This window comes from Tamandua tetradactyla, chromosome 9, assembly GCF_023851605.1.
Source record: "Tamandua tetradactyla isolate mTamTet1 chromosome 9, mTamTet1.pri, whole genome shotgun sequence".
Classification (NCBI taxonomy): Eukaryota; Metazoa; Chordata; class Mammalia; order Pilosa; family Myrmecophagidae; genus Tamandua; species Tamandua tetradactyla.
Genome location: NC_135335.1, coordinates 39,146,498 through 39,171,603, shown reverse-complemented (window position 1 = coordinate 39,171,603; position 25,106 = coordinate 39,146,498). Strand labels below are relative to the sequence as shown.

The window sequence follows — 25,106 nt, the reverse complement described above, 5'->3', positions numbered from 1 at the left end:
TTCTCAGGATACTTTAGCTATTCGGGGCACCCTGCCCTTCCAGATAAATTTGGTTATTAGTTTTTCTATTTCTGAAAAGTAAGTTGTTGGGATTTTAATTGGTATTGCATTGAATCTGTAAATCAATTTAGGTAGAATTGACTTCTTAACTATATTTAGTCTTCCAATCCATGAACATGGTATCCCCTTCCATTTATTTAGGCCTTCTGTAATTTCTTTTAAAAATTTCTTATAGTTTTCTCTGTATAGGTCTTTTGTCTCTTTAGTTAAATTTATTCCTAAATATTTTATTCTTTTGGTTGCAATTGTAAATTAAATTTTTTCATGATTTCCCCCTCAGATTGTTCATTACTAGTGTATAGAAGCACTACAGACTTTTGAGTGTTGATCTTGTAACCTGCCACTTTGCTGTACTCATTTATTAGCTCTAGTAGTTTTCTGTGGATTTTTTGGGGTTTTCGACATATAGTATCATATGATCTGCAAATGGTGAGAGTTTTGCTTCTTCGTTTCCAATTTTGATGCCTTGTATTTCTTTTTCTTGTCTAATTGCTCTTACTAGAACTTCCAACACAATGTTGAATAACAGTGGTGATAGTGGACATCCTTGTCTTGTTCCTGATCTTAGGGGGAAAGTTTTCAGTTTTTCCCCGTTGAGGATGATGTTAGTTTTGGTTTTTTCATATATTCCCTTTATCATTTTAAGGAAGTTCCCGTCTATTCCTGTCCTTTGAAGTGTTTTTCAGCAAGAAAGGATGTTGAATTTTGTCAAATGCCTTTTCTGCATCAATTGAGATGAACATGTGGTTTTTCTGCTCTCATTTGTTGATATGGTGTATTACATTAATTGATTTTCTTATGTTGAACCATCCTTGCATGCCTGCGATGAATCTTACTTGGTTGTAGTGTATAGTTCTTTTAGTGTGCTGCTAGATTCAATTTGCAAGAATTTTGTTGAGGATTTTTGCATCTATATTCATTAGAGAGACTGGTCTGTAATTTTATTTTCTTGTAGAATTTTTTTTCTGGCTTTGGTGTGAGGGTGATGTTGGCTTCATAGAATGAGTTAAGTAGCCTTCCCTCCTCTTCAATTTTTTTGAAGAGTTTAAGCAGGATTGGTACTAATTATTTCTTAAATGTTTGGTAGAATTCACATGTGAAGCCATCTGGTCCTGGACTTTTCTTTTTGCGGAGCTTCTTAATGACTGGTTCAGTTTCTTTACTTGTGATTGGTTTGTTGAGGTCATCTATTTCTTCTTGAGTCAGTATTGGTTGTCCATGCCTCTGTAGGAAGTTGTTGTGTTAGTTAGATTCAGTTGTCAACTTGGCCAGTTGAGCATACCTAGTCTTGTTGCTGCGGACATAAGCCAATGGTACGTGAACCTCATCTGTTGCTAATTACATCTGCAGTCAGCTGGGAGGTGTGTCTGCTGCAATAAGTGATGTTTGACTTAATTGGCTGGTGCTTAAATGAGAGAACGCAATGTAGCACATCCTAAGCAGCTTGGCATTCCTCATCTCAGCACTTGCAGCTCAGCCCAGGCCTTTGGAGATGGAGAAAGAAATCACCCCGGGGAAAATTGTTGGAACCCAGGGGCCTGGAGAGAAGACCAGCAGAGACCATCTTGTGCCTTCCACGTAAGAAAGAACCTCAGTGGAAAGTTAGCTGCCTTTCCTCTGAAGAACCAACAAAATAAATCCCCTTTGATTAAAAGCCAATCCATCTCTGGTGTGTTGCATGCCGGCAGCTAGCAAACTAGAACAGTTGTCCATTTCATCTACATTGTCGTGTTTATTGGCATAAAGTTGTACATAGTATCCTGTCATTACTTCCTTTATTTCTGTGGTGTCAGTGGTTGTGTCTCCTCTTCCATTTCTGATCTTATTTATTTGCAACCTCTGTCTTCTTTTTGTCAATCTTGCTAAGGGTTCAGCAATCTTATTGATTTTCTCAGAGAACCAGCTTCTGGTTTTGTTGATTTTCTCAATTGTTTTCATGTTTTCAATTTCATTTATTTCTGCTCTAATCTTCGTTATTTCTTTCCTTTTGCTTGCTTTGGGGTTAGTTTGCTATTCTTTCTCTAGTTCTTCCAAGTGGACAGTTAATTCCTTGATTTTTGCTCTTTCTTCTTTTTTGATATAGGCATTTAGGGTGATAAATTTCCCTCTTAGCACTGCCTTTGCTGCATCCCATAAATTTTGATATGTTGTATTTTCATTTTCATTTTCCTCTAGATATTTACTGATTTCTCTTGCAATTTCTTCCTTGACCCACTGGTTGTTTAAGAGTGTGTTGTTTCGCCTCCATATATTTGTGAATTTTCTTGCCCTCTGCCTGTTATTGATTTCCAACATCATTCCTTTATGATCTGAGAAAGTGTTTTGTGTGATTTCATTTTTTTTTTTAATTTGTTGAGACTCGCTTTGTGACCTAGCTTAAGGTCTATCCTTGAGAATGATCCATGATCACTTGAGAAAAAAGTATATCCTGCTGCTGTGGGGTGTAATGTTCTATAAATGTCTATTAAGTCTAGCTCATTTATTGTATTGTTCAAATTCTCTGTTTCTTTCTTTCTTTTTTTTTTACATGGGCAGGCACCGGCAATCGAACCTGGGTCCTCTGGCATGGCAGGCAAGCATTCTTGCCTGCTGAGCCACTGTGGCCCGCCCCTCTTGTTTCCTTTTGCTTGCTTTGGGGTTAGTTTGCTGTTCTTTCTCTAGTTCTTCCAAGTGAACAGTTAATTCCTTGATTTTTGCTCTTTCTTCTTTTTTTGATATAAGCATTTAGGGCAAGAAATTTCCCTCTTAGCAGTGCCTTTGCTACATCCCATAAGTTTTGATATATTTCATTTGCCTTGAGATATTTACTGATTTCTCTTGTAATTTCTTCCTAGTTTGTTTAAGAGTGTGTTGTTTGAGCCTCCATATATTTGTGAATTTTCTGGCCCTCTGCCTGTTATTGATTTCCTACTTCATTCCTTTTTGATCCAAGAAAGTGTTTTGTATGATTTCAATCTTTTTAAATTTATTGAGACTTTCTTTGTGATCCAGTATATGGTCTATCCTTGAGAATGATCCATGAGAATTTGAATAAAACATATATCCTGTAGTTTTGGGATATAATGCTCTACAAATGTCTAAGTCTAGTTCATTTATTGTATTATTCAATTATTCTCAGTTTCTTTATTGATCCTCTGTCTAGACGTTCTGTCCATTGATGAGAGTGGGGAATTGAAGTCTTCAACTATTATGGTAGATGTGTCTATTTCTCTTTTCAGGGTTGCCTCATGTATTTTGGAGCACTCTGGCTCATGCATAAATATTTATGATAGTTATGTCTTCTTGTTGAATCGTTCCTTTTATTAATACATAGTGTCCTTCTTTGTCTCTTTTGTTTTTCATTTGAAGTCTAATTTGTTGGATATTAGTATAGTTTACTCCTACGCTTTTCTGATTGTTGTTTGCATGAAATATCTTTTCTCAAGCTTTCAATTTCAACCTATGTTTATCCTTGGGTTTAAGACGTGTCTCCTGTAGACAGCATATTGATGGGTCCTGTTTTTTAATCCCTTCTGCCAGTCTGTATCTTTTGATTGGGGAGTTTATTCCATTAACATTTAGTGTTATTACTGTAAGGACAGTACTTTTTTTTACCATTTTGCCTTTTGGATTTTAAATGTCATATCTAATTTTTCTTCTTCTTACCTTTACTGATAGTCTTCATTTCTATACTCTTCTCCACCTGTCACTCCTGTTTTTTCCTATCTGTCGCTTGTGCTCCCTTTAGTATTTCTTGCAGAGCCAGTCTCTTGGTAACACAGTCAGTGATTTTTTGTCTGGAAATGTTTTATCTCCCCCCTCATTTTTGAAGGACAGTTTTGCTGGATATCGAATTCTTGATTGGAAATTTTTTCTCTTTTAGTATCTTTAATATATTATACTACTCTCTTCTCACCTTCATGGTTTCTGCTGAGAAATCTATGCATAGTCTTATTGGGTTTCCCTTGTATGTGATGGATTGCTTTTCTCTTGCTGCTTTTAAGATTCTCTCTTTCTCTTTGCCTTCTGACATTCTGATTAGTAAATGTCTTGGAGTACGTCTATTTGGATCTATTCTATTTGGGGTACGCTGCATTTCTTGGATCTGTAATTTTAAGTCTTTCATAAGAGTTGGGAAATTTTCAGTGATAATTTCCTCCATTAGTTTTTCTCTTCCTTTTCCCTTCTCTTCTCATTCTGAGAAGGGGTTCTGAGACACCCACAACACATATATTCATGGGTTTCATGTTGTCATTCAATTCCCTGAGTCCCTGGTCATGTTTTTCCATTCTTTTCCCTGTATTTTCTTTTGCTTGTCAGATTTTCAGATGTCCTGTCCTCCAGTTCACTAATCCTGTGTTCTGCCTCTCGAAATCTAGCACTGTAGGTTTCTGTTTGTTTTTTTCATCTCTTCTACTGTGCCTTTCATTCCCATAAATTCTGTGATTTGTTTTTTCAGACTCTCGATTTCTTATTTTTGTTTGTCCCTTGCCTTCTTTATATTCTTCCTCAATTCGTTGATTTGACTTTTGATGAGGTTTTCCATGTCTGTTCAAACATTCTGAATCAATTGTTTCAACTCCTGTATCTAATTTGAATTGCTGGTTTGTTCCTTTGACTGGGACATGTCTAAATTTTCCTAGTATGATTTTTTTTTTTTTTGGGCTGGTGTCTTGGCATTTAATTTCCTTAGTTAGTTTAATTTGGAGATTATTTCCACTTTTTTACCTAGGATTTTCTTGCTGGATGACTTTATTGTCTATCTGTTCTTTGACATTCAGTTCAGCTTATTCTAGACCTCTACCTTAGGTTTTGTTTCACAGATCATCATTTTTCAGTTCTTGTTTCTTACTCTGCCTGTATGGTGCCTTTTTTTTTTTCCCCCTTAGGAGGATCTATTTAGGTATTATATACCCCAGTCAGATTTTCCCAGACCAAACTTGCCTCCTGTCAGGAGAAATGAGTCACCTGCATTAGTTTTCCCTGAGGGTGAGACCCAGCAGGTTGAAAGACTTTCCTAGGAAGCCTCTAGACTCTGTGTTTTTCCTATCCAGACCAGTACGTGGTGCTTTTCTGTCTGCAGATCCCACCAGCATAAGGTGATGCGGTACCTTTTCCTTCAGTAGACTCGCCTGGCTGCGGGTGTAGTGAGACAGAGGTGAGATTGTAGGCTGGCTTTAATCACTTCAGTTTTCCAGATGCTGGGTTGTGGGGGGTGGGGGTGGGGGTGGTGTCTGAATTCCTTGAGGGAGTGATTTCACCTGAGCTGGGCTCCACCCCTCTCCTGGGGAAGGCACAGCCTCTAGACAAGCTCTCAGACAAGCTCTCAGACAAGCACGATTCCGCCCTTGCCTGGGGCATTTGGAGCCTGAGAGGCCTTACAGTTGTATCCGAAGAGCAGTCAAGCCGTAGAAACACAGCCAGAAGAAAGAAAAGGAAAAAAAATCCTTTTCAGAGCAGGACCCCCATTCCTCGCATAAATCAAGAGCTTAAGTTGGTGCATTGCTCTTTGTATCTCCAGGTCCCATCTGCCCCCTCTCTTCCTTCAGGGCCCAGACCCTTTCTAGTATTTTGTGCTGTCTGGTCCAAAAAAACCTGTGTTTTTTTTCCATACACCCTGCCCACTCTGCGTCAAGGTAAAAATCAGCAACCTCTTCACCTTCTCCAAGTGGAGAATTCTTGATATTCTCACAAGCAATGGGGACAACCAAAGCATTAGGCTGAGCCCCCAATCTTGGGGTTTGTTCACATGAAACTTAACCCCGCAAAGGATAGGTTAAGCCTACTTAAAATTAGGCCCAAGTGTCACCCCCAGAGAATCTCTTCTGTTGCTCAGATGTGGCTTTTCTCTCTCAGCTAACACAACAAGCAAACTCACTGCCTTTCCCCTCTCTGTGTGGGACATGACTCCCAGGGGTGTGGACCTTCCTGGCAATTTGGGACAGAAATCCTAGAAGGAGCTGGGACTCAGCATCAAGGGATTGAGAAAACCTTCTCGACCAAAAGGGGGAAGAGGGAAATGAGACAAAATAAAGTGCCAATGGCTGAGAGATTTCAAATGGAGTCAAGAGGTTATCCTGGAGGTTATTCTTACACTTTAAATAGATATCACCTTTTTAGTTAAGGTGTAACAGAGAGGCTGGAGGGAACTGTCTGAAAATGTAGAGCTGTGTTCCAGTAGCCATGCTTCTTGAAGATGATTGTATAATGATATAGCCTTCACTGTGAGTGTGTGATTGTGAGGGCCTTGTGTCTAACGCTTTTGTCTACCTTATGGACAGATGAGTAAAACATGGGATTGAAGATGGATCAATAATAGGGGGAACAAATGTTAAAATAAATTTAGTAGATTGAAATGCTGGTGGTTGGTGAGTGGGAGTGGTGGGGGGTATAGTGTGTATATATTTTTTTCTGTTTTCTTTTTATTTCTTTTTCTGAATTGATGCAAATGTTCTGGGAAATGATGATGAGAAATATACAACTATGTGATAAAAAATTAATTTATTAGTTAAAAAAATAATAAAGCTAGCAATCTCAGCTTTTATTCCAGATTCAGCTGAGCTGGGGGCCAATTTTTAGTAGTCAGAATTTGTTAATTAATGCCACAATTGGAGCTTGGTTGCACTCAGCCCCTGCTACTAGTAAACTAGTAAAGTTTTTACTAGAGACCAGCAAAGTCTCTTTCCTTTCCCCTCTGGGAAGCAGCCTGTAGGGAAGGGATGCTGGCCATTGCAGCTTGGGGGACTCACGGTCCTGGGTCCTGAGTCTGGTCACTGGTGTGGCGCCAGACAGTTGTTCAGTGCTGTTTCCTGGCTATTTACTAGCTGCTCTGGAGGACGAACAGATGACATGGGTAAATCCCATACCTCACTAAGCTGGCCATCTTGGCTCAGATCCTAGCACTTTTAAATTGTTTTTTTTTTTAAATTTAGTCCTTGCCCTTTTACTGAATCCTTTACCTGTTTTCTGTAGCTTTTGGAAAGCATTCTGCAAATTCTTGCTGGTTGTTCAAAGCTTTGAGAGGCATGGAGCCCTGAAGTGTCTCTTTCTGCCATCTTGATCACAGCTGGGCCCCATCTTGTCCTTTTGTGTAACCTCCTCCTAGAATCTGTCACCAGCCTTCTCACCACTCTGTGCTTGTGCAACACCCTGCACATCTCTCATATTTATCACACTTATCATAACCATTTTAGGTTTTCTTTTTCCTTTTTTCAGCAAGGATATATGTTAAATTGTCAAATATTGGTTATTTAGTAGTGGGGATGGTGGGGAGATGCTTCTAATTTCTACTTTATCATTTGAATTTTTTATTATAAGCATGTATTATTTTTTATAACCAAAACAGTTGGGAATTAAGCATACTATAAACAATGATTTAATGGGAGCTAAGTATATCTTCCCTTTCCATATTCTAATGAGCAATATTCTTGAGTTATCTGCCTAATCCTGTTAAAGCTGTTGCACATAACTTGTATGGTCAGCTTATTTGAGCACCATAATTGCATGGAATCTCGAATACGGAGTAAGATCTTCTTGGTTTGTACAGGTTAGTGTGATGCTCCAGTACATCCCAGAGTAATTTGGGCAGAGAATAAAAAAGTATTTGAAAAATCCCTTTGGGGGACTCGGGGGGAAAGGAGGAAATACTAAACTTCCCTACTCGGGAAATTCATGGTATTCTTGCAAGCTTTGGGGACAACCGATATAATAGGCTGAGTTCTCAACCTTGGGCCTCTCCCCTATGAAACTTATTCCTGCAAAGGAGAAGCTAAGCCTGCTTGTAAGTATGCCTAAGAGTCACCCCCAGATAACCTCTTTTGTTGCTCAAATGTGACCGCTCTTTCTAAGCCAAGTCAGCAGGTGAACTCACTGTCCTTCTACCTGTGTAGGTTGTGAATCTTAGGTGTATAAATCTCCCTGGCAACATGGGACATAACTTCCAGAGATGAGCCGGGACTTGGCATTATGGAATTGAGAAAGCCTTCTTGACCAAAGGGGGAAGAGAGAAATGAGATAAAATAAAGTTTCAGTGGCTGAGAGATTTCAGAGTAGAGAGGTTATCTTGGAGATTAATCTTATACATTATGCAGATATCCCTTTTTAGTTTATTATGTATTGGAGTGGCTAGAGGAAAATACCTGAAACTGTTGAACTGTATACTAGTAGCATCGATTCTTGAAGATGATTGTATAGTTGTATAGTTTTTACAATGTGACCATGTGATGGTGAAAACCTTGTGTCTGATGCTTTCTTTATCTAGGATACGGACAGATGACTGAAAACATGAGGACAAAAAGTAAATACATAATCGGGGGGTATAAGGGGTTAAAAAAAATTGGATAGTTTGCAATACACTAGTGTCAATGAGAGGAGGGGTAAGGGGTATAGGATGTATAGGTTTTTTTCTTTTTCTGGAGTGATGCAAATGTTCACAAAATGATCATGTTGATGAATACACAACTATGTGATGATATTGTGAGCCACTGATTGTATACTTTGGATGGGCTGTATTGTGCCTGAAGATATCTCAATAAAAGTATTTTTTTTTTAAACTGTTGCACATCTTTTTTCTTTTTCTTTCTACCATTTATAGTGAACTATTAATGACGAGTACCCCACTCACTGTCCCAATCTTGGATGTCCTTTCCAGCCTCCAACTTGACCGAAAGCTCCTGTCGAAGGTAGGAAAGATTGCTCTCCAGAAAGAGCCAGCTTTCTGACCTCTTGGAATTAATGTCAGTCAGTCAAAACCTTTGGGAGAGATTGTATGTATGAAAATTTTATTTTAAATCTGTACTGAATGATATATTTGATTAAAATATAGGTGTTTTTCTTTTCATTTTGATGAGTTTCATGTGCCATACCTTAATAGATTCACTGACCTGTTTTAATCAATAAATTTTCAGAGGAAATCTGTAATACCTGAATATTTGCAAACTGTTCACCATAGAAATAATAATTTTTTATGCTTTCCTTTACCAGTGGAGAATTTAGACTTGAAAAGAAGATAATAACACTGTTTTATATAAATTACCTGTCAGTTTTTTAAGAAACTGTGACATTAATAGTTGAAAGCTTTTAATTTGGGAAAAAATAAAATGAGGTATGTTTCTTTCTAAATTACAGTTGGAAAAAGTGAATAAGGAACATGATTTAAAAAATTTTTCCTAACAAGCCAGAAGGAGATTGAAGTACTGACATGGAAATATTTAAGGTTTTCATGCTTTTCATTTTTAGGTCCGCCAGTTAGTAATGGGTAAGCTGTCAGCTGTTAGACTGGAAGATTTACCTGTGATAGTCAAGTTCATTCTTCACACCCTGACAAGCACGGATGCAGTAGAGGTATCCTGTTATTTTCCACCAACGATTGTAGGGCATTACATCCTTGAGCATAGAGAGAATGGCAGTGGTGCTCTAGTGAAACTTAGCAGCCAAAAATAAATCTTCCTCAGTATATATTATTTATTTATTCATCAATTTAAATGATTTAAATTAATATATTCTAGTTGCTCTTCCTTATCCTCCAGGCTAATTGATAATGCTGACAAATCCAGACAGCACTAAGAAAGAATGGAGCTACTAGTCAGATTCATTGTGCTGTAAGAGCCTCTACTGGTTATATGTGCTATTTCTATGTAATATCTTCAGAAATATTTGGAATTTTGAAGAGTGTGATACAGTATACTTACATCAGCTATTCTCGCAAGCTCTTTTTCAAAATGCCTGACGTATGTTTAATAATTCCTCTTCCTTGGTCTTTCAGGAGGTTGTTTTGCTTCTCCTATTTAGAGAATGGACTGTGTCTGGCTACCATGAATGAATAGAAATGTAGCTAATATTTACTTTCTGCAGGTAATTTCTGAGCTTCGAGAGAAGTTGGATCTGCAACATTGTATTCTGCCATCACAGTTGCAGGCTTCCCAAAGCAAGTTGAAAAGTAAAGGAAAAATAAGGTATAGAGCTCATTAACAGTTGTCACCCCATTTTTCATGCAAAGAAAATTTTCTGATATTCACCCTAAAGCCAGAAAAGTTAGAGCTTAATAATGATAGGTATAATTAATGTAGAAATATTAAATTCATATAATGCTGTATAGTTCGTTGAATCTTTATTATATATATTTTCTCAGCTATTCAGATTTTTTACCATAGTATAAATTTGTTATTCATTTTCCAAATGAGGTGGTAATTTGCTTCAGGGCATGTGACTGGTATGCAGAAACTCCGGTCTTTCAAGTTTTTTCTCTAAATGGAAGAATAATCTTTCCCCCTGCTACTTGTAGTTCTTCAAATCAAGAAAGCAGCAGTCAGGACTGTGTTATTCTCCTCTTTGATGTTGTAAAGTCAGCTGTTAGATATGAGAAAACCGTTTCAGAAGCATGGATTAAGGTGAGTGAGGTTTTTGGATCTCTGTGCATTATGGACCTAATGGGTGACAGTAACAGGTATATAAATAAAGGTAGATTGAAATAAAAATCATGAAATTCATTCAAGTAGAAATGATTGGTGATGGTTAACAGATGGGTGAATTGGCTCTACAATAAGAGAATAGGGCATTCAACAAGGCAAAAAGTGTTCCATGATGTGTTCTGTTATTTTTGTGACCCTTGTTTTTCCAGGCAATTGAAAACACTACCTCAGGATCCGATCACAAGGTAATGTTCATGCATTGCAGACTTGAAATTAGTGATTTTTTCCTTTCTTGCTTTTTCTCTCTCCCTCTAGCCTTCTGTAGCAGCTCTAATAAGCATTAGCCATTTGGAGATGATCTTAAGGCAGTGACTTGCCAGATGGTCTGCCCCTACTCATTTAATCTGCCAATAAAATAAGCTTAACCTATCCATAAAGGGAAATACTAACATTCCAAATAGTTATGTCGAGTCACAGTCAAAGAAACCAAATCTCATGAAATGAAGGTCTTAAAAGTCACCTTACATATGAATCAGATTTCCTCTCATTGTCCTTTTGCCCTACCTCCCACCCCTGCTGAATTGTCAAGATAATGACATTTTTTTTATTAACGGAAAAAAAAAAAAAGAAATTAACCCAACATTTAGAAATCATACCATTCTACATATGCAATCAGTAATTCTTAACATCATCACATAGATGCATGATCATCGTTTCTTAGTACATTTGCATCGGTTTAGAAGAACTAGCAACACACCAGAAAAAGATATAGAATGTTAGTGTAGAGAAAAGAAATAAAAGTAATAATAATAGTAAAAACAAACAAACAAACAGACAAACAACAAACAAACAAAAAACCTATAGCTCAGATGCAGCTTCATTCAGTGTTTTAACATGATTACTTTACAATTAGGTATTATTGTGCTGTCCAGTTTTGAGTTTTTGTATCTAGTCCTGTTGCACAGTCTGTATCCCTTCAACTCCAATTACCCATTATCTTACCCTGTTTCTAACTCCAGCTGGACTCTGTTACCAGTGACATATTCCAAGTTTATTCTCGAATGTCCGTTCACATCAGTGGGACCATACAGTATTTGTGCTTTAGTTTTTGGCTAGACTCACTCAGCATAATGTTCTCTAGGTCCATCCATGTTATTACATGCTTCATAAGTTTATCCTGTCTTAAAGCTGCATAATATTCCATCGTATGTATATACCACAGTTTGTTTAGCCATTCTTCTGTTGATGGACATTTTGGCTGTTTCCATCTCTTTGCAATTGTAAATAACGCTGCTATAAACATTGGTGTGCAAATGTCCGTTTGAGTTTTTGCCCTTAATTCCTTTGAGTAGATTCCCAGCAATGGTATTGCTGGGTCATATGGCAATTCTATATTCAGCTTTTTGAGGAACCGCCAAACTGCCTTCCACAGTGGTTGCACCATTTGACATTCCCATCAACAGTGGATAAGTGTGCCTCTTTCTCCGCATCCTCTCCAGCACTTGTCATTTTCTGTTTTGTTGATAATGGCCATTCTGGTGGGTGTGAGATGATATCTCATTGTGGTTTTGATTTGCATTTCTCTAATGGCCAGGGACATTGAGCATCTCTTCATGTGCCTTTTGGCCATTTGTATTTCCTCTTCTGAGAGGTGTCTGTTCAAGTCTTTTTCCCATTTTGTAATTGGGTTGGCTGTCTTTTTGTTGTTGAGTTGAACAATCTCTTTATAAATTCTGGATACTAGACCTTTATCTGATATGTCGTTTCCAAATATTGTCTCCCATTGTGTAGGCTGTCTTTCTACTTTCTTGATGAAGTTCTTTGATGCACAAAAGTGTTTAATTTTGAGGCACTCCCATTTATTTATTTCCTTCTTCAGTGCTCTTGCTTTAGGTTTAAGGTCCATAAAACCGCCTCCAATTGTAAGTTTCATAAGATATCTCCCTACATTTTCCTCTAACTGTTTTATGGTCTTAGACCTAATGTTTAGATCTTTGATCCATTTTGAGTTAACTTTTGTATAGAGTGTGAGATATGGGTCTTCTTTCATTCTTTTGCATATGGATATCCAGTTCTCTAGGCACCATTTATTGAAGAGACTGTTCTGTCCCAGGTGAGTTGGCTTGACTGCCTTATCAAAGATCAAATGTCCATAGATGAGAGGGTCTATATCTGAGCACTCTATTCGATTCCATTGGTCGATATATCTATCTTTATGCCAGTACCATGCTGTTTTGACCAATGTGGCTTCATAATATGCCTTAAAGTCAGGCAGTGCAAAACCTCCAGCTTCGTTTTTTTTCCTCAAGATGTTTTTGGCAATTCGGGGCATCCTGCCCTTCCAGGTAAATTTGCTTATTGGTTTTTGTATTTCTGAAAAATAAGTTGTTGGGATTTTGATTGGTATTGCATTGAATCTGTAAATCAGTTTAGGTAGGATTGACATCTTAACTATATTTAGTCTTCCAATCCATGAACACGGTATGCCCTTCCATCTATTTAGGTCTTCTGTGATTTCTTTTAGCAGTTTTTTGTAGTTTTCTTTATATAGGTTTTTTGTCTCTTTAGTTAAATTTATTCCTAGGTATTTTATTCTTTTAGTTGCAATTGTAAATGGGATTCGTTTCTTGATTTCCCCCTCAGCTTGTTCATTACTAGTGTATAGAAATGCTACAGATTTTTGAGTGTTGATCTTGTAACCTGCTACTTTGCTGTACTCATTTATTAGCTCTAGTAGTTTTGTTGTGGATTTTTCCGGGTTTTCGACGTATAGTATTATATCATCTGCAAACAGTGATAGTTTTACTTCTTCCTTTCCAATTTTGATGCCTTGTATTTCTTTTTCTTGTCTAATTGCTCTGGCTAGAATCTCCAACACAATGTTGAATAATAATGGTGATAGTGGACATCCTTGTCTTGTTCCTGATCTTAGGGGGAAAGTTTTCAGTGTTTCCCCATTGAGGATGATATTAGCTGTGGGTTTTTCATCTATTCCCTCTATCATTTTAAGGAAGTTCCCTTGTATTCCTATCTTTTGAAGTGTTTTCAACAGGAAAGGATGTTGAATCTTGTCACATGCCTTCTCTGCATCAATTGAGATGATTATATGATTTTTCTGCTTTGATTTGTTGATATGGTGTATTATATTAATTGATTTTCTTATGTTGAACCATCCTTGCATACCTGGGATGAATCCTACTTGGTCATGATGTATAATTCTTTTAATGTGTTGGTGGATACGATTTGCTAGAATTTTATTGAGGATTTTTGCATCTATATTTATTAGAGAGATTGGTCTGTAGTTTTCTTTTTTTGTAATATCTTTGCCTGGTTTTGGTATGAGGGTGATGTTGGCTTCGTAAAATGAATTAGGTAGTTTTCCCTCCACTTCGATTTTTTTGAAGAGTTTGAGGAGAGTTGGTACTAATTCTTTCTGGAATGTTTGATAGAATTCACATGTGAAGCCATCTGGTCCTGGACTTTTCGTTTTAGGAAGCTTTTGAATGACTAATTCAATTTCTTTACTTGTGATTAGTTTGTTGAGGTCATCTATTTCTTCTTGGGTCAAAGTTGGTTGTTCATGTCTTTCCAGGAACCCGTCCATTTCATCTAAATTGTTGTATTTATTAGCATAAAGTTGTTCATAGTATCCTGTTATTACCTCCTTTATTTCTGTGAGGTCAGTAGTTATGTCTCCTCTTCCATTCCTGATCTTATTTATTTGCATCCTCTCTCTTCTTCTTTTTGTCAATGTTGATAAGGGCCCATCAATCTTATTGATTTTCTCATAGAACCAACTTCTGGTCTTATTGATTTTCTCTATTGTTTTCATGTTTTCAATTTCATTTATTTCTGCTCTAATCTTTGTTATTTCTTTCCTTTCGCTTGCTTTGGGATTAGTTTGCTGTTGTTTCTCCAGTTCTTCCAAGTGGACAGTTAATTCCTGCATTTTTGCCTTTTCTTCTTTTCTGATATAGGCATTTAGGGCAATAAATTTCCCTCTTAGCACTGCCTTTGCTGCGTCCCATAAGTTTTGATATGTTGTGTTTTCATTTTCATTCGCCTCGAGGTATTTACTAATTTCTCTTGCAATTTCTTCTTTGACCCACTTGTTGTTTAAGAGTGTGTTGTTGAGCCTCCATGTATTTGTGAATTTTCTGGCACCCCGCCTATTATTGATTTCCATCTTCATTCCTTTATGGTCCGAGAAAGTGTTGTGTATGATTTCAATCTTTTTAAATATGTTAAGCCTTGCTTTGTGACCCAGCATGTGGTCTGTCTTTGAGAATGATCCATGAGCACTTGAGAAAAAGGTGTATCCTGCTGTTGTGGGATGTAATGTCCTATAAATGTCTGTTAAGTGTAGCTCATTTATTGTAATATTCAGATTCTCTATTTCTTTATTGATCCTCTGTCTAGATGTTCTGTCCATTGATGAGAGTGGTGAATTGAAGTCTCCAACAATTATGGTATATGTGTCTATTTCCCTTTTCAGTGTTTGCAGTGTATTCCTCACGTATTTGGGGCATTCTGGTTCGGTGCGTAAATATTTATGATTGTTATGTCTTCTTGTTTAATTGTTCCTTTTATTAGTATATAGTGTCCTTCTTTGTCTCTTTTAATTGTTTTACATTTGAAGTCTAATTTGTTGGATATTAGTATAGCCACTCCTGCTCTTTTCTGGTTGTTATTTGCATGAAATATCTTTTCCCAACCTTTCACTTTCAACCTATGTTTATCTTTGGGTCTAAGATGTGTTTCCTGTAGACAGCATATAGAAGGTTTTTTAATCCATTCTGCCAGTCTATGTCTTTAATCTATTGTTTTTTTAATCCATTCTGTCAGTCTATGTCTTTTGATTGGGGAATTCAGTCCATTAACATTTAGTGTTATTACTGTTTGGAAAATATTTTCCTCTACCATTTTGCCTTTTGTATTATATCTATCATATCTGACTTTCCTTCTTTCTACACTCTTCTCCATACCTCTCTCTTCTGTCTTTTCGTATCTGACTCTAGTGCTCCCTTTAGTATTTCTTGCAGAGCTGGTCTCTTGGTCACAAATTCTCTCAGTGACTTTTTGTCTGAGAATGTTTTAATTTCTTCCTCATTTTTGAAGGACAATTTTGCTGGATATAGAAGTCTTGGTTGGCTGTTTTTCTCTTTTAGTAATTTAAATATATCATCCCACTGTCTTCTAGCTTCCATGGTTTCTGCTGAGAAATCTACACATAGTCTTATTGGGTTTCCCTTGTATGTGATGGATTGTTTTTCTCTTGCTGCTTTCAAGATTCTCTCTTTCTCTTTGACCTCTGACATTCTAACTGGTAAGTGTCTTGGAGAATGCCTATTTGGGTCTAATCTCTTTGGGGTGCGCTGCACTTCTTGAATCTGTAAGTTTAGGTCTTTCATAAGAGTTGGGAAATTTTCAGTGATAATTTCTTCCATTAGTTTTTCTCCTCCTTTTCCCTTCTCTTCTCCTTCTGGGACACCCACAACATTTATATTTGTGCGGTTCATATTGTCCTTTAGTTCCCTGATACCCTGTTCAAATTTTTCCATTCTTTTCTGGATAGTTTCTGATTCTTTTGGAATTCAGATATTCCATCCTCCAAATCACTAATTCTATCTTCTGTCTCTTTAAATCTATCATTGTAGATATCCATTGTTTTTTCCATCTCTTCTACTTTATCCTTCACTTCCATAAGCTCTGTGATTTGTTTTTTCAGTTTTTCTATTTCTTCTTTTTGTTCAGCCCATGTCTTCTTCATATCCTCCCTCAATTTATCGATTTCGTTTTTGAAGAGGTTTTCCATTTCTGTTCGTATATTCAGCATTAGTTGTTTCAACTCCTGTATCTCATTTGAACTATTGGTTTGTTCCTTTGCCTGGGCCATATTTTCAGTTTTCTGAGCGTGATCCATTATCTTCTGCTGGTGTCTGGGCATTTAGTCAGATTTCCCTGGGTGATGGACACAACAGGTTGAAAGATTTTTCTGTGAAATCTCTGGGTTCTGTTTTTCTTATCCTGCCCAGTAGGTGGTGCTCATGGCACACGTTTGTCTGCGGGTTCCACCAGTAAAAGGTGCTGTGGGTCCTTTAACTTTGGAAAACTTTCACTGTGGGGGAGGTTCACCAGCTGAAGCGGCTTGGAAGAGTGCCAGCCGGCCTGGGGGTCCGAACGCGGGGAGGGTCGCTGGCCGCCACAGCCCGGGAGAGTGCCCGACCGAATTTCCTAGTCGGCCCGGGGTGCCAAGTGTGGCGGGAGGGCGCCAGCCGCCGCAGCCCGGGAGAGTGCACCGTTCCCAGCTGGACCGGGGAGTCACGTGTTTGGAAGGGACCCCCACGGTCACCGTTCTCCGCGATCTGGGGATTTCCGACCCAACTCTCTCAGTTGGTTCGGGGGTCTCGCGTGGTGGGCCGCCAGCCGCCACGGCCCGAGGGGACTGCCTACCCAATTCTGCCAGCTGGCCTGGGAAGGAGGAAGGGAGGGACTCTGGCCGCTTGCCGTCCCGCCCGGGAAAGCCCGCGCCCCTCGGCGATCTCACCGGAGCTGGTTCTCCCAGACAGTCAGCCCTTCCAGGATGGGGTACGCCGTCCCTTTGATTTCCGTCGTGGCTCCGGGAGCTACTCTGTATCGTCTCCACTCCCCCAGTAGCTGTTCTGGAGGAGGAAAGGTGAGGGTGGCAAGGCTGTCGAGGCCGGTGGCGGAGGAGCCAGTGAAGGCGGAAGAGGGCACGGTGGTGGTTGGAGAGCCGCCGGAGCAGGAGGAGAAAGGGAAGGATAAGGTGGCGGATGGAGCGCCGCTGGAGCAGAAGGGGAAAGAGGAGGGCAAGATGGTGGCGGGAGCGCCGCTGGAGCAGAAGGGGGAGGAGGAGGGGAAGATGGTGGCGGGAGCGCCGCCGGCGGAGAAGGGGGAAGAGGAGGGCTGGCTGGCTGGCGTGGGAGCGCCGCCGGCGGAGAAAGAGGGAGAGGAGGGCTGGCTGGCTGGCAGCCGGAGTGCTCCCGGCGGAGAAAGAGGGAGAGGAGGGCTGGCTGGCTGGCGGCGGGAGCGCCGCCGGCCGAGAAAGAGCAAGATAATGACATTTTAACTTTGCCTATGTAGACCTACCAGAGGGAATCAAACAGTGCCTCTATTGTTGAGGGGATGGTACTGAATGTATTCTTCTTTTACTTCTGGAAATATCTTATGCTGTTAGGAAGCAGGTGGTTGAATTTCTTACGTATTGATTGCTTCACTTTAAGAATTTTTCCTTACTTGGAATTTGTTTTGTTTTGTAAGATTTTTATTAATTTGGTTATCCAGTTGGATAACTATTTTAAAAGCTTACTTGAAATTCAATGAAACAATGAAAAAAATCAGTAAATTTTGTAGGAAAAAAATAAAAATACTCTTAACACAAGTTTTCATTTTTGTATAACAACTAGCAACCTGTATACTTGCTTTTACAGATTTGTAATCATATAAATATACTTTTGTATTTTTATTTTTTCTTTTGACATATGTCATAAACATTTTGCATGCTTCTGAATTATCTTCATTTTCATTTTTAATGGTTGTAAACTCTTTTACTACAATGATTCTTGATTTTATTTTCTAAATGAGTAGAGCGTTAGTGAAGGGATGAGAAGTTGCTTTGTGTGTGTGTGTGTGTGTGTGTCCTGCTTGCCTTAGCTTCTGGTTTTTCAACATAGGTAATAGAAGCTAATTGGGGGAAAAATTTACATGGAATATGTAAATTAAAAAAATAAAATTTCCTTTCACTCTCTGTCCCATTCCTCATGTATGCTCATTCTTTCAAGCTTTTTTCTGTTTATATACAAGTTTGTGTGTGTGTGTGTGTGTGTGTGTAGACATTCTTATACCTATGCATATGTATATTCTTAAAAAAGTTGAATCTTAGTGTGATTATTGTCTTGCAGATTACTTTCTTTTCACTTCACAATATGTCATGGATACATTTTCCTAACAGAAAAGAAAGATCTAACTCCTTCCTTTTAATGGCTGAATAGTATTCCAAAAATAGGCTCTGTCATAATTTATTCAACCTTTCCCGTATGGATGGATAGTTATAGTTTCTCTAAACTTTTCACAAAGTGATTTTCCTTAGTAATAATGAAAATAAGTACTAAAATTGGCAAGTGATTTAATCTTTCATTTCTTTAAATAAATGTGAAAGTATTCGAAGTTATTTCTGTAATGATATCACTCTTTCACTTGTATTCTTGAGTAAGAGGTAACTGGTTAATAGTTTTGGCACTTTATTCCTCTGAAAAATATTTCTGGGTTTTGTAAAAACGTAGGTACTCCAATGGGAGTATGTTTAGCCAATGAGTATCATTCGTTCTTTATTTTAATGGGAAAAAGTTGGGAGCTTCTGTTTTGTTGTAGTAAATATTCTTATTTATTAAACTATTTTCCTATTTGCATTTTCTTGACAATAGACTTTGGATGTGGCAATGCTTCTCATCATCTATAGCACCAACAATCAGACAAAAAAGTCCATTGAGAGGGTGCTAAGAAATAAGGTTCGTTCAGGCCACATTCAAGAACAGCTGCTACAGCATACATTCTGTATTCTTTCCTTGGTAAGTATCCGAAAATCAGACAACATTAATTTGAAAATTAGAAGTCATCTTAACATTTTCTACCCAATGTGGGAATCTTTTTATATATATTTTTATTTTTATTGCCAAACCTTAACAAACAAACATGCACACATTGTTGACATATGTTCTAGTTTGGTAGCTGCTGGAATGCAATATACCAGAGACTGAATGGCTTCTAAGAAGGGGAATTGAATAAGTTGCTAATTTACGGTTTTTAGGCCAAGAAAGTATCCCAATTAAGACAAGTCTATAGAAATGTCCAATCTAAGGCATCCAGGGAAAGATACCTTGGTTCAAGAAGGTCGATGACATTCAATATTTCTCTGTCAGCTGGAAGGGCATATGGCAAGCATGGCAATGTCTGCTGGCTTTCTATTCAGGCTTCTTGCTTTATGAAGCTCCCTGGGAGGCATTCTTCATCTTCAAAAGTCACTGGCTGGTGGACTTTCCTTTGTGGTTCTGCAGCGTTCTGTTCTGGCTTTCTTGTGACTCTAAAAAGGGACTCTCTCCAGAATGTTTCCTCTTTTAGGCTTGGGTTTTTTTGTTTGTTTGTTTGTTTTGTTTTTTGCATGGGCAGGCACTGGGAAATGTTTCCTCTTTTAAAGGGTTAATAGGTGGAGTCACAACTCCCTGGAAGCTTTCTGATCAAAAGTTATACCCACAATTGGGTGGGTCACATCTCCATGGGGAAAATCAAAATGCTCCCAGCCAGCAGTATTGAATGAGGATTAAAGGACATGGCTTTTCTGGGGTCCAGAGATTCAAACCAGCACAACATACAAACAGTCTATACATGGCATACAATCAGTGGCTCACAATATCATCACATAGTTGTGTATTTATCACCATGATCATTTTTTGAACATTTGCATCTCTCCAGCAAAAGAAATAAAAAAGAAAAAACTCATACCACACCACTTACCCAGCGCTCTCTTTGACCACTAGTATTTCAATCTATTCAATTTATTTTAACTTTTGTTCCCCCTCATTATTTATTTTTTAATCCATATTTTTTACTCATCTGTCCATACCATAGATAAAAGGAGCTTCAGACACAAGGTTTTCACAATCACATAATCATATTGTAAAAGCTGTATCATTATACAGTCATCTTCAGGATATATAGCTACTGGAACAGAGCTCTGCAGTTTCAGGTACTTCCCTCTAGCTACTCCAATACACCATAAACTAAATAGAGATATCTATATAATGCATAAGAATAACCTCCAGGAAAACCTCTTTACTTGTTTGAAATCTGTCAGCCACTGAAACTTTGTCTCATTTCTTTCTTCCCCCTTTTGGTCGAGAAGGCTTTCTTGATCCCATGATGCCAGCAGGTCCCAATTCATACTAGGATTTCTGTTCCATGTTGCCAAGGAGGTTTACACCCAGTGTGGGAATCTTGACAACACCTTTGCTGGGTTCAGTCTTTCACAGGGGGCTCAGGATATTCCAAAACATAATAGTATTATTACTTACCTTGATTGAGGTATTGTGATATTAAATAAGACCAACTTAAGATTGCTTTTCACCTTTCTAGCAAAAAAGTTTACAAAACTGGTTTGTGTTGAACTTATTTGACTCAACCCCCAAATTCTTTTATAAAGGAACTATTTTAAATCAAGTGTTCTCAATTACATACTTGCGTAACTTGCTTTTTGTATCTAAAACAGAAGGCTTTACCACTCTCATAAAATTTCATCTTGTTAATTTCATCCCATTGTTCAAATTCATTGACACTTTCTGAATCTTAATCTTTTATTAAATATTTTAGTTGTCCTAGCTCTGTGTTTAATTGCCTAGCCCTTTGATCTGCTTCTGCAGCTTTGACAAGCTCACTTTCTGTATTCTGTTCTAAGTAGTTTATAAAAATCCTGAGGAGAACAAGAGCACAGGAATGCTAGTAGGACATGAATATAAATCTATTGATCCATCAATATTTGGCCATTTAACACTGTGAACCTTAGCTAATCATTTCTCTTGACATTTACATCATTCGAGTTAGAATTTTGTTGGCTGGGTCAGGTGAATATTCAGTATATTAACAGTGTACACTTTAATTGTTACTGTACTAAGTATTAATGTGCTAAGTATTAACTCTAAACTGAATGGACTAGTGGTTTGGGGCATGACTTAGGAACTAAGAATATGTAGTTGGGTCTTAAGATTTTAAATTTAAAAGTATTTAATCTTGAAGTCCTTTCTTTCCTTACCTCTGGTGATGATAAATGTTTTTGGCTGTTTTAAATTTCCAGAGGGCAGAAACCATATATAATTCTGCATTGCATTTTCCCCAATAAAGTTTACCCAGTTGAGAGCTTAATAGAATTTTTTTTTTTTTTTTTTTTTTTGGTATGGGCAGGCATCCGGAATCGAACCCGGGTCTCCTGCATTGTAGGCGAGAACTCTGCCTGCTGAGCCACTGTGGCCCACCCAGAAGATTTTTTTTTTCATTAGGGTGAGATCAGTAAAGAAGCTGGATGTAATAACTGTTTATTGATCCTGGGTCCATTTACCCTCATCTGTTGCATTATTGGTAGGACATGATCAGTTCTCATCTCAATCTTTTCAAGAAAGAAATTAGTTTAGTTGGGATTAAATCTTATAGACTGAATTCAAATTGTAACCATGTCAGAGCAGGCTCCGTCTTTCCACAGGGAGACATTATGAATGAGTGAAAAACTGGGATTAAGAAGATCTGGCTTCTAGTCCCAATTTGGGCAGAGAGCAACTGTGCCATTAGGTATTTGATTTAACTTCTTTGAGGTTCAAGTTCAATTCTTAGCCATTAGCTGAAATTCTTATCTATATGTTGGAATCCCAGCAATCCTAAGAGAAAATTCAGAGTAGTGTAGGATTATTCTGACAAAAACAAAGATTAGGTTTCATAAAGTTAAAGTAAGAGTTGGAGAGGAGAACGCTGACATCCCAAAAGGGTGAACTAATCTTAAATGTTGTACTGACTTTCTCCCATAGCTTCTTTTCTGTCTCTTCTTTTTCTCCTCACAGGTTCTTAAGGATATTTGTCCATCCATTCTGTTGTTGGCTCAGTCTTTGCTGCATTCCCTAGACCAGAGTGTAATTTCTTTTGGCAGTCTTCTATACAAATATGCATTTAAGTTTTTTGACACTTACTGCCAGCAGGTATGTTGCAATCTGGGCTGGAGGGAACAGGGAAAAGGAAAGAAATGCAATTCCATGTGAATTGCAGGTAATCTGATATCTATTTCTTACTGGTAGGTGGCGTCAAAGTGAAAAGAACTGAACTGGGGCTTGGGAAACTTTCTAGCTCTAGCCTCAAAATGAAAAGAATGGATTAGATGATCTAACTCTGTGGTCTGAGCGCTAACATTCCTAGAGTCTGATGAAGGTCTGGATTTAGGTTACTTTAAAAACTCTGATTTAGATGGTGCACGGTAGTTCAGTGATAGAATTCTTGCTGGATGTGTGGGAGACCTACGTTCGATTCCAGGCCCATGCATTCAAAAGAAAAAAAAAAGTTAAGCAATTGGTGCTGCAAAAATGGGATATTCACATGGGAAATAAGGAAATGTGACCTCCCACCGCACAGCATACAAAACGACAACAACAAAAACAACTCTGATTTAAAGGGCTGGGGAAGTCAGATTGTTTTGGTAGTATAGCAACAGTAGTTGGCTGCAAATAATCAACTGCTAGTTGATTCAGGGATTGTTCTCTAGAAAAAAGTGTGAGGAAAAATAAATTAAGGAGAAATGCCTGAGGACTTATTCAGAGAGCCTAATCCCATTCTCATGACCATGAGACACAAAATTTAATAGCATTTATCCAGAGAGGGAGTGCTATACTTGTGAAAGTGACTGTGAAAACATGTAAAGAACATGTATTTTTATGTGTACTCTACCTATTATTAAAAAAAAAACTTAAAACAGTAATCACAGTTGCCATGAGGTAGCTGCTGCAAATGAGAAAAACCAAATGACTCTGTTATTGAGCAGCAGTCTAAAGAAAGGGAGAATGGTGTTTAAGACATGTTTTTGAGCCCTCTATGTCTTAGCAGCACTATTATGACCCATGTTTGCTTGGAAATGCATGATTTGAGCCTGTACTTTTTAAGAAACCTTTAAAGTCCTTAGCTCCTTGAGTGGCTCCTTTTCAAGAAATTTCAACAAGTTAAGTACAACCACAACTTAAGGGGTAAAATTTAACCCATGTGGGAAAAAGAAAGAGAAAGACGTGTCAAGGAGCAAAATCAGGAGGGCTAGGTAGTGCTTGTTGATAGTAAGTCAAGATTTCATGTTTATTGTAGTTACATTGGCTTAATCATAAGCCTCCTGAAGCTAACATTACTGAAAACTAGATAGAATTATATAGTGGGATAGAGTTGATTTTGATTTTAGCAAAGTAGAAACTGGAGTGGCCTCAGGCTGATCCACTGTAAGATAGCCATACCATATTTTTGCTTTTCACTGTCCTATGTCCTTTTCCCACTGTAGGAAGTGGTTGGTGCCCTAGTGTCCCATATCTGCAGTGGGAATGATGCTGAAGTTGATACGGCATTGAATGTCCTTCTAGAGTTGGTAGTTCTAAACCTGTCTGCTATGCGGCTGAATGCTGTCTTTGTGAAGGTATGTGTTTCCTCCACTGACATATAATTGAATGATTTTTTTTCATGCATATATCTGAGATATCTGATATCTGCTAGTTAGCAGTGATTTATTATACGTTCTTTATATATTAAGCACTAAATTTGGTGGGGGAATGGGAAGGATGGGAAGTGATGTGCAACTAATATAAAATATAACTCTTCTGTAGCTATGTATTTTCATTCTCCCAACACGTCATTGTACTGACTTCATGCCAGGTTCTATTCTGGGTGCTGTAGATATAAAGACCAGTCCTCTCCTTTGATGATAGAGAGTTAAGACACATAGCAAGTCACTATAAATACCACATGATGAATTCTCTGATGAAAGAAGTGCTATAGGTACACCAAAGCAGGAATAATTAATTCTCCTTGGGGAACTGAAGAAGTTTTCAAAGAGAAGATAATATTTGAGTGATGCTTGAAGAAAAGGAATGATTTAGCTAGAGAAATTGAAAGTACATTCTAGGCAGAGGAAAGTTTGAACAGAAACAAATTGGTACCCAAGTCCTTTGAGTATATACCTGAGGTATAATAAGCAGACTAGCATGGTTGCAGGATAGGAGGTGTGGCTGAGGAGTGGTCAGAGGACAGGCTAGTAAGACATAAGACAGGGCCAGATTGTGAAGAGTCTTTTATTTGCTAAGAGTTTGAACTTTATTATATAGACAATATGGCATTAGTAAAGGTATTTTTAACAGGGATTTGAAGACTGAGCTTTGAAAGATAACTCTGTAGGCCATGTACTAGATGGATTGGAGGCCACTGAAAAGATCTAAACTAGGGTATTGGGGATGAAGAGGAAATAATGACTTAAAAGACAAAGTGGGTGTTCAAATTAATATGTCTTGTAACTGATAAGATATAGGACTGTGAGGAAAAGGGAAATTAGATCCAAGTTTTCCATTTAGGGAAACTAAATGAATGTTTGGGCCATTTACTAAGGACACTAGATGGAAGTGCATCTTCGGGAGGAAATATGAATTTAGTTTGGGATATCCATGTGTGTGGATGATTAGCAGACAGTAGGGAATTTTAGTTTGGAGCTCAGTGGCTACACTGGATAGAAGATTTAGGTCGGGTTTTCATAAGAATACAGGTATGAACTATGTGATGACATGAGCTACTGATTATATACTGTGGATGAACTGTATGTGTGTTGAAGATTTCTCAATAAAAATATTATTTTAAAAAGTGGAAAAAAAATACAAGTGTGAACTAAACTGAGGCAGATTTTGAAGCAAAAGATCATAGAGCCTAGTAGAGCACAGAAATTTTATGAACACCAAGGCTTAAGAGACAGATAGGAGCAAAATATCCATGGAAGGAAAATGAGAAAACTAAAATAGGAATAATGTGAACTGGAAGAATGTTAGGTAGCAAAAGCGCAGGAAAGAGAATTTCAGGAATGAGGAATATGTCTGC

General features: G+C 38.0%; 1 protein-coding gene across 10 annotated transcripts in view; it reads left to right on the top strand.

Annotated features, from left to right (window-relative positions):
- Positions 1-25,106, top strand: part of FANCD2 (FA complementation group D2) — a 134,934-nt gene that overhangs the window by 16,128 nt on the left and 93,700 nt on the right. For 8 of the 10 annotated variants that reach the window (XR_013157781.1, XM_077116574.1, XM_077116572.1 and 5 more), the window contains 8 exons: positions 8,633-8,720; positions 9,277-9,381; positions 9,892-9,992; positions 10,322-10,427; positions 10,658-10,693; positions 18,893-19,036; positions 22,067-22,201; positions 23,533-23,664. Coding sequence is in view for 8 of the 10 variants with exons in the window: in XM_077116574.1 (XP_076972689.1) it covers positions 8,633-8,720; positions 9,277-9,381; positions 9,892-9,992; positions 10,322-10,427; positions 10,658-10,693; positions 18,893-19,036; positions 22,067-22,201; positions 23,533-23,664 (847 nt within the window). In the remaining 2 variants the exon portion in view is untranslated. Of the gene's footprint in view, positions 1-8,299; positions 8,343-8,632; positions 8,721-9,276; positions 9,382-9,891; positions 9,993-10,321; positions 10,428-10,657; positions 10,694-18,892; positions 19,037-22,066; positions 22,202-23,532; positions 23,665-25,106 lie in introns of those variants that run through there. The other 2 variants (XR_013157782.1, XM_077116580.1) reach the window with 2 other exon arrangements.